This window comes from Colius striatus, chromosome 8, assembly GCF_028858725.1.
Source record: "Colius striatus isolate bColStr4 chromosome 8, bColStr4.1.hap1, whole genome shotgun sequence".
NCBI lineage: Eukaryota > Metazoa > Chordata > Aves > Coliiformes > Coliidae > Colius > Colius striatus.
The window spans coordinates 37,845,001-37,855,000 of record NC_084766.1 but is presented as its reverse complement, the minus strand read 5'-3'; the positions used below and the strand labels follow the sequence as shown (position 1 = coordinate 37,855,000).

The following is a 10,000-nucleotide window of genomic DNA, read 5'->3' as shown; positions in this document are numbered from 1 at the left end:
ACAGGGTCAGGGAATTAGTGTACATAATGGTCATTTTGATAATGGGCCAACAGATGCAACTGGAAACATACTGTACACAATTAAGCATAATGCACTAATGACAAGTTAGAGTTTTTATCGCCTCTTTGCGATCGAGCAGCAAATCCAAGTTTAGCAGTAATAAAGAGTTTATTGGTGCTAAAGCCAAAGATTTTCTGACAGAGGAAAGATTTTTCCTTTCATAACAAGAGTATTAAATCCTTTGTTTACTAGGCTCTAGAAAAGAGATATGCAAAGTGGTTGTCAGATATTTCTTAGGAAAAAAGCCAATTAAAGGGTAATAGAGTAAAGGATGAGAATTACCATTTGACTTCAAATGTCTCCTCTTCTCCTGCTCTCTCCTGCCTCCACCCCGTAACAGCGTTGTGCCCCTGCGGACAGCTTCTCTTCCAAAGAACTTCAGAATCGCAGATAATGATCCAAATCCGAGCTTTTTTTACTCATGAAAGTAGAGCAGGCTTGTCATATCTTAACCGTTCCGTATTTGGTAGTGTAGCAAGATCTCATCTGGAGGCTTAATTGAATGCACTGACCGCGTACCTGAAACACAGATGAACATGAAACGGAATTATTGGAGTAAAGCAAAATGGTGCTGGCAGCGCAGTTTTCTGCCCTCTGTCTGGTTTCGGTTGAATGTTGGGAAGATCTTACTTAAGGAAGGGGTGGAGGTTGCTTGTTACTGTAGGTTTTGCCAGCCTTCCTTACCAGAGATCTCACCTATCGTAAGTGCTGAATTTTGGGTGTTGGTGCCAGGACACTCGTGTCTGCGATAAAAAGAATTAAACATTCGCTTCCTGCTGAGGTTTATTTACGTGAATGACTCTTCTGTTTGGGGTCTGGTGGAAATGTGCTTTACTAATGATGTTTCTAGGATGCAATAGGTGGTTTTGCACCACAAACATTCCTTCAGCCAAGCAATATTTGAGTTGGATCAAAGCAGAGCCACCGCTTGTGCTTATAACACCAGGCATTTTCTTGCTTAGCGTTGAAATTCAAGTACAAAAGTCTTTCTGGTCTATTTGCTACAACGCCTCCTCTCACAAAGGTTAAGAAGAGGTGAAAAGGATGAAAAGACACTTGCAGGGTTTAAAAAATCTTCTGTGGAAAAAAACCATCTTTCATATCACAAAAAAACCTCTCCTGTAGGTTGTTATGTGCATAAGGTGGAGGCTTAAGAGCAGACACATTTGCAGATGAACTGCTTTTACTAGCTTCTCCGAGACATGACATTTGTTCAGAAGATTAGCCAGGTTGTAATGTGTAGCATAATTGCACTGTGCGGATGTCCCAGAAGTGAAAACCTAATTGCTTGACAGGCCTATAACTTTGTGGTACGCTCTCACCTTGTTAGGTCCTTTTCTGATGCAGTTCAAATGAAGTCTGGCCGCAGGTGTGCCTAATTTACCTCGCAACAGAACGTGTTGAGTTTAATTGCACAGTGGTTGTTAGGAAAAATTGGTGGGTGGAATATCAAGTGACTTACTGTACGCGGATGGCAGATGGGCGTTGAGAGGCATCGCCAAGCTAAGTGTATAGGTGAGGTGAGTTAATAAAAGATGTAAATTTTATCTTAAAATAGTGAAGTCTTGTGGTAGGTAATTCATTTTAATTAAGATGCTTGCAGTCCCCTTTCTAGCAGCGTGAAAAAAATCAGGGCAAAGGAACATCACAAAGACTGCATTTTTCTGCGTGTCACTATTTTAGGAGCAGCACAGTATGTTTAGGAAGGCTGTTCTGTGAGACTCTAGTTGTTAAAAAAGACCACAATTTGTGCATCTATTACACAATCTAGTAGGGAGAGGCAAATCTGGAAGGGCTTGCATTGTCATTGTGTTGGTAGCAGCAGAGTTTGAGACGTGACCAAATGGAGCTCCGATCCAGCTCCTTGCTTCTTGCTCTGTCACAGGCGTCTGTGTCTGGGGAGCACAAGGCTCACTGAGAAAGTGTCTGGCACTGTTCTCTCTGTGATAGGGATGGGTTTGTAGTGCCCACAGTCTGTGGTGGTCAGTTGAGGGGAACAGTCAAGTTGATCATCTTCTCCTGGCAAGCTTTGCAAAATGCCCTGCCTGGGAACATGGGTTTTAACTTGTTTTGATGCTGCCTTTACTTCATGAGCTCTCTGAAAACACATATTTAAAAGAGACTCAAACCATTCCCAGCATCAGGGAAGGTAGCAGAGCTGAAATGCACGTGTTCCTTTTGTCCATCCCAGGCCTGTGGCTTCAGTATCTAGGCCAGTGCTTGCAGTCATCCTGGTAAACTTGAAGATGTCTAATTACATCAAGCATCAGTCCTTTTCACCGAATAATTGAACAAATACCAGTTCCAGTTGATGTTTAGTGAAAGAGTGCTTAATAGCCCTGTTCTTTTGACAGGGAGTGAGCTCTCTCTGTATGGAAACAATTCATCATGAATGCTTCATGTTAAAAACAACCCATGAGGAGTGATGCTTAGCATTCCTAGTGCACAATTCATCAGAGGATTTCCGAGCAATTTACAAACATTATCTCAATAAGCCTCACAACACCCATTTGAGATCAGAAAAAAAATAATAAGATTGATAAGCTGCTCCTCTTCAGCCTGGCTGTGGCACTAAGGAGCTATGAGCAGGAGGCTTGCCTCAGCTCCCAACTGCCCTGTGCCTGGTGCTCCCGTACTGATGTGGGCATCAGCTGGTCCTTGTGCAGTCTGGGTGGCAGAAGGTGTGCTAAAAAACACAGAGCTGTGACAGAAATGCCATTGTGTTTAGCCTGTACTGTGTTGATTTAGAGTTCATAAGTATCTTTAAAAAAGAACCCCAAAACCTCAAGGCAGATAGAGTAATTCTAACAAAGATGCAGTTTCTTGGAGTCGCTGGTAGTGTTCCTGCAACAGCATCTGGAAAACCTGAGCATCCGAGCCAGGAGATCGTGGCAACAGCCACAGAAATCCAGCTTGCTTTCAGCTTGACAGCTAAAAACCCTTTGCAAATTTTGGGGCAGGAAGTTTTAAAGGAACATGCTTTCAGCTGAGCTGACAGAATCGATTTATTTATGCACAGTTTCAGTAAACCCAGTCGTTTCCCTACTTGCCTCTCTGACATGAGATCGCTCCTTCAGTTTTAGCATCCTGTATTAATATTAGGGTACTGCTCAAGGTTTAACTGAAAAGGAAGAGCTATGGTTCAAAGCACCCGTATGTGATGTGAGGATGCTCCCATATCGCTCCTGTATGACCCTGGTTGCTCCTCAGGAGTGCATGCATTGCAGTGCAGCCATGGTTATATTTATTGTGGTTGGACTGTGTTGGGTTGCTGAAGAAGGGAAGTGGTGCCTGACTTGCCTCCTGCCCACAGAAGCTTCTGTGAGGTGTATACAGTGAGAACGATCAAAGACACTTATAAAGATGGAGACAAATAAATAATAGTTGTTTGCATTCCAAATGTAAAAACTCTGTCTAATGTCGCTATTAAATGTGTCTGAAGTTAGGCTGCACCAAATAAGGGGCTGTTGCATCTGACAAACTGTGGGTGAGGAGAAAGTCTTGAGCCTTGCTTGTCATTAGCTGCCAGTCATTAGCCAAAAATCAGCCCCATGGAACGTGCTTTCATTTATGAAACATGAAAAGATAGCTATGTAAAGAGGTGGCATTTGGCTGTGAACATGCTCTGTGCGAGGGCAGCACGGGGAGGGTCCTCCCAGCCTTGCACAGCCTGAGGGGTGGAGACATCCCATCTCAGCTCGTTCCCCCAGTACAGGAGAGCAGCATGAGGCAGTTTTGCATCTTTCCAAGGTTTTCCTTGTCCTGTAAGTGCTTGCTGTGTTCCCAGGAGACAGTGGTGCTACAAAAACGGTTTATAGGGAGATGCCTAGATGATAAGAGTTAGTCTTAAATAATTGCTGGTTGCCTCTCAGTGAAAATAAGCTGGATTTTCATCCCTGGGTAGAGTGCCTCCTTACAGTTAAAGGCTGGCAAAGGTTGGAGAGGTCATAAGACAGGGCCTAATTTGCCGTGTTCCTTTCCTTTCAAAAACAATGAGGGAACTGGGGCCTTGCCGGTGGGCAGATCCCGCCTGGATCTCCCTGGAGTCAGCAGGAGTTGGATCGAGTCTCTTTGAATAGCGAGAGTTTCCAAACCGGAGGCAAAGCCAAGTGTTTTTCAGCAGATTGATCATTCATTGCCTAGGAGTTTTGTGACGTGGAAGCCATTACTGCTAATATAAGTTGTGAAAAAAAAGAAGTCGTATTAAAAACATAGAGACAAATTCTCATCTGGTGTAAGTCGTTGCCTTTGAAGTCAATGAGTCATTGCAACCAACTTTCCCACACCAAGCTAAGGATGTGGCCTGGAGTCAATACATTTGGAGTTGCTGAAAAACTGAAAATATCAATGTGCCTTTCCCTGGCAATAATGTTCTGTTTATGACAGGGATCTTGTGCTTTAACATAAGTTCATTAACTAATAGGAAAGTAATGTTTCGCTGTCAGTATTCTTTGGGGTATAACTATTCATGATTAAATTTTATTAAACTTTAAAAAATTGCATTTACATTTTGATGAATCTAATAGATTTCAATTTTGTGTTTTTATAGATTCTTTCTAAAGTTTTTCCTCAAGTGCAATCAGAACTGTTTGAAGAATGCAGGCAACCCGAGAGACATGCGAAGATTCCAGGTACAGATCCCTCTTAAACAGTAAACCGTGCATCAAAGACCGACTCACATCTTCATCTTTAACTTTTGTAATGGAAAAAAAAAAGATAGCAGGGCTTCTGCTTACTGTAGGGGTAATGCTGTGTGCCTTAGAAAACATTACTGTTGTTATTTTACGTTTCCCCAGCTGATTTAAATGCTGGTTCTTGGGACTCGCCGAGTTCTGCAGTGGACTGTAATGCCTCAGTGCTGAAGCAAGCGGGTCTCTCCTCAGAAAGGAGTTCCCTAGTTTTCTTTCATACTAACACTTTGTATTGTAGCGTGGTGTGTGCTCAGACCTGCATAGGTTTAACAGCACGTTCAGACCAAGTAGCATAACCTTATTAACAGAAGTGCCCGTGGAACACAGCAAAGTTTGGATCTCACGGAGTGGCTTTTCATGTTCACAGTTTGTAAATCCAGCAGTGGTGGTCCAGCCCACATATGTTTATTCTGATTCTGTTAGAAAAATGTTTAATACTCCACTTTCTCCTTACAGCCTTTGACATAGCCCGTGGTGAATCATAACACTATAGAGAGATGGCTGATGTGATGGACAAATGATTTCCTCCATGTTTGAGGTCATTTGAAATACTTGTTAGGAAACACAAGCTTTATATTTCAAAATATTTCACAACAGTTCTCATTTGAGGCTGATAACGAGGTAGTATGGAGATGTTCAAAACCTTCTTGTTTTTGAGAAGAGTAGCTTGTGGTTAAACTCGATAGCAAAACATGTGACATCTGTTCCTGTGCACAGCCAACCAACCAGTGAAGCCAGCACCCTTGAGCCAGCCAACAGAAAAGATCTGTAGCTGGAAAAAAAAAACATGTCTTCAGAACACTTGAGCCAAGCTTCCATTTTTCATGCATCTCAGCCTCACGTGGCATCAGCGATATTGATCCATCCAAACAGAACAGAAGGTCAAACCTGGAATGAGTGGAAATGTCCTCTTTGTCTCACCGATGACTAAATGAAGCATCAGTCATGAGTGATCTTGTGGTCGACAATGGAGCCACTAGGCACTAGAAAGACTTTCCTGGGTCTCTTTAGCTAATCTCCCTGCCTCTCAGAAGATTTAACTGGACTTAACAGTATGTCAGATCTTGAACAATGTTTTTAACTGGTTTCCCTGCCTCAGCACCTTTCTTTGGGTGTGCGGCAGGAATAAGCCGATATAACAAAACAGAGCATGTCTACTTTCTTTTGCTGAACTACGGTGTTTTCCCTTGGTGACTGACCTATATATACATGACAGAACAAAAATAGTTGTCATTTTTATATGCACCTTTCTCTGTCTTTTTAATATACCGTGTTCTAGGAACCAAATCCAGAAAGCTTTGCTGAAAATCGCGCTCGCGTGTTTTGCGATATTTCTTAAGAGTCTGCGTGTCTCATTAAAAGTGAAAGGAGGTAGGCCAGCGGCCTGGCAGCAGCTCTGAGGGCAACCTCAGCACTCTCAGCACAGTGGATGTTGACAAGAGTGAAAGTGTCCACTTCAGGGAGGAGAAAGATAGGGAGGCTGAGGAGCCTGGCAGAGAGCTGCCCTCGGGCTGTTCTAAAGGGTACCGCAGATGGCTGTCTCAAAGGAGGCAGGATACACAGAAAAGGTGCTGTGATAGCTGAAAGCTAATTATGGGCTGTGAATAAGAAACAGGATCAGAGGTGATCTGAAACATACAAGCAGGCAAGAATTTTCTTCTGATGCCTTGGACCAGCTCTGTGCAAAAAGAAGGCTGGTTTTGCCCCTTCTGTTTGCATTCGTTTAGTGTTTGGGTATAGGAGCTGGTATGAGAGCCCTGGCAGTTGTTTTCATTACATCCATAAGTGAGATAAGCAGAAGGTGAGCCAGCATTTGTCCTGGCTTTTGCCACCGCCAGCAGTAGAGCTGATCGGGCCCATCTCAGCCGTTGGCTTCGAAGGACTCTGCTAGTGATACAGCCCAAAGCAAACGCTGGAGCGATGGCTTCAGTTAGCCTGGAACCCACACCACGGTGCCCATCCACGCTGGAGTGTTTAAATGAGACGTGGGTGTCCCCGTGGGGTAGGAGCGGTGGGGCTCTGACGCCGCCGTGCACGCGAACACAAGCGCCTCGCGGGGTTTCCTCTTTGGCCTGTGTTCCTGCGATAGTGTTTCCGGAAGGAGTTTCACAACTCCATTGTGTAGGTGTTTTTATCGGGAAGGTTGTGCGTTCTGCATATGTTCCTTTTCCATTTTCTACTGAGAAGCAGCTGGAAGCCAAAGAAGGCCCTATCCATCATCTCTTCTATGGCCGGACTCTGAACCTGGACACAAGAATAGGAGCCTTTCACTCAAAAATAAAGGAGGAAATTCCATTGACATACCAGGGTCAATCACCATCCAAATGAACTTGAGAAGGGATACTTTTCATGGATTGAAAACACTTTCACTATTCATATTCAACTCGGTCCTTTCAGATGCAAAAAAGTTCATTATCAGACATTAAATGTAATTGTAAAACTGACCTGGAGATCATTTACTGAAGAAAAAAAAAATGGGGAGTTACGAGGGTTCCTGATTTATTAAGCTTTTTTTTATTTGTAATCCTCACAACCCTTCATTTGAAGATAGTCTCAAGTGAACAAATTTTAATTAGATAAACTATCTAATCAATATATCAACAGATCAATCAAAACAGCAGCTTTTAAAATGAGTGGCTGGAGGGGTGTTTCTGAAACTAATGGCTAGAAGAATATTTCCCTGAATTGAATTCATTTGTTAGCATAATAGGAGATTAAACTCTAATTAGTGTAGCAGGTTCTGAAGAGAAACAATTGTGAGTTAAAGAATCACCAGTGTTGGCCACATAAACAGAGATGCTTTGGTAGTTGTCATTCACCTAATTTAAAGCGAAAAGTAGCAGGCTGTGGCGTGGCTTTGTCCTAAAAGAAGATCTAATTCTCTGTTTGTGAAAATAACACGGGATTTTTTTGCATTCTGGGTTTTGTTTTTCTCTTGCAGGTTGTTGTATCAACAACAGTCAATGTGGATGGCCACGTGCTGGCTGTCTCAGACAACATGTTTGTACACAACAATTCCAAACACGGGAGGCGGGCTCGCCGCCTTGACCCCTCAGAAGGTACGGCCCCTTCTTATCTGGAAAATGGTAGGCACACATTTACATGTCTTTTTTTATTTGCAATGCTTTTTTTTAATTATTTTAGTTTGTTTTTTTTTAACCATGCTTTCTGTTGATACACCACTACATTTACTTTTACCTAATTTCTTCTCTCATCCATCAAGCCACCCATTAAAAAAGTCCATTAGTATTTCTCGACCCCTGTCAACTAGAATATGGGTGCTTCTGAGTTTGCTTCTGACTTCTTTCTGTGTTTAATACCTACAGTTTTGCAGTCACAACCAATTTTTCATCTTTTTTTCTCTTGATTTGTTTTTTTTCCCAGTCTTGTTTTGCTTGCAGCTTTTTCTTGCTATTTAATTTGACTTGATTTTATTTTGGCTTGTCATATTCCTTGATCCAGAGGTACAGTCTCAGGTTATGTATGCAAGTTTAAGTGGATGGTAAAAGCATGACCGAATCTGTAAAGAATTTACTGTGAGGTCAATTTCCTGTGGCTGGGCCTTACTGCAGATTACGGCAGGAGGGGGTTTGTATGAGTAAAACAGTATAAAATGTTTTTCTTCGGAGTCAGTGTGATTGACTTCTTGCCTGAACTGCTAAAAGAAGATAGGCTGAGATGAAGAGGGGAATGGAAAGTGTCTCTGAAAATCCAGAATTGTGAAATACTATCTTTCTGGAGCCCATCAGCCTCCAAATCACTCACACACAGTCACAGCTGCGCTCCTACACGTGCACACATGTACTTATTCTCCCACAAAGCCCAAAATAGTCATCTAGGTTTAAATACCACTTTGTTCACATTGTAAAACACAGCAATGTAAAGATACAACTCTCTGTCAGGTAACCTGGTTTTCAGTAAAATTAGAATAGAATAGAACAGAACAACATAATAGAATAGAATAGAATAGAATAGAATAGAATAGAATAGAATAGAATAGAAGGAATAGGAATAGGAATAGGAATAGGAATAGGAATAGAATAGGAATAGGAATAGGAATAGGAATAGGAATAGGAATAGGAATAGGAATAGGAATAGAATACAATGGAATGTTTTCAGTTTGCAGGGACCTACAAAGATCCTGATGCCTGATTGTTTTGGGGATGAGCAGAAGTTAAACACATAGAGGTCAAATACATCTTCAGTTCTTAAAGAGTGTGTATTCTGAAGCCCACAGTGATGTGACTGTCCAGGCCACGGGCATGAGTTTCCATGGAACTCCTGTTGCGAGTTGTTACCAACATATTGACAGGATCATGGCTTTCCACACTAATAGAATTAATTAAAGTAATAACAGAATACTAAGCTGCTAATACAATCATTGTCATTTTACGTTGCAAATAGTATTTACCAATGGGCACACGGAGAAATGAATGAGGCAAGCAGCAATTACCAGAAGGAAATACGACCGAGACATCAAAAAATGGAAAACGATTTACAAATCTGCTGCAGTCCACACACACAAAACTAATTTGTTTTTCTGCATTAATAACTAAAGGTATAAGAGAACAAAAATATAATAATTAAAGGTCGCCCTGAGCACCAGAGTCATTATGGCCTATGACGTATTGTTTATCTCTTTCATATGCACTGAAAGTAGGTGTGTGTTTTGCCTAGCAACCGTCACTAATGAGGTTCACAATTAAGAAGGCTGAATCCTCTCCCCTAGTCCTCTCCTTCCCCAGAGAGCACGAACTAGCAACATTATAGGTTCAAGTAAGCATGCTCAGCCCTGTGGTGTTAGGTTTTAGTCTAGGTCCAAATTCAGCCTCTTCTAATGAGCTATTATGATCTTAGCAAAATACAAGTGTTTATTTTTGTAAGCTGCATGAAAAGAATTTGACTCTAAGCAGAAAATGTCGCTTAGAAAAATAAAGGCCACTTTTACATGCTACGGAAAATCTACATAAATGTCACTAACCAGTAGCTCCTTTTTGTGATATGGTAATTGATTTGCTTTATTTAAATGTTGAAAGTAGAGTGCCAAATCCGCTTTGCCTAACCTCCCATAAACACTCGTTCAAGTAAGCTGGGCCGTTGCAAATGGATGTGAAAATCTCAACCTCCGTCTCCAAGTCCTACTTTTAATAACAATCGCAGTAACCAAATAACTCAGAGTAAACGCTACTGTAACACTGTGGCAGAGAATCAAAACGCCCTCCAATGTGGAGGGAGTGGCAGAGCCAGGG

General features: G+C 42.0%; 1 protein-coding gene across 10 annotated transcripts in view; it reads left to right on the top strand.

The window, feature by feature from the left end:
- EBF3 (EBF transcription factor 3) overlaps positions 1 to 10,000 on the top strand; it is a 118,468-nt gene that overhangs the window by 71,597 nt on the left and 36,871 nt on the right. For 5 of the 10 annotated variants that reach the window (XM_062000885.1, XM_062000887.1, XM_062000882.1 and 2 more), the window contains 2 exons: positions 4,610 to 4,691; positions 7,693 to 7,810. In XM_062000885.1, coding sequence (XP_061856869.1) covers positions 4,610 to 4,691; positions 7,693 to 7,810 — 200 coding nt within the window. Of the gene's footprint in view, positions 1 to 4,609; positions 4,692 to 7,692; positions 7,838 to 10,000 lie in introns of all 10 variants that reach the window. The other 5 variants (XM_062000886.1, XM_062000880.1, XM_062000883.1 and 2 more) reach the window with 1 other exon arrangement.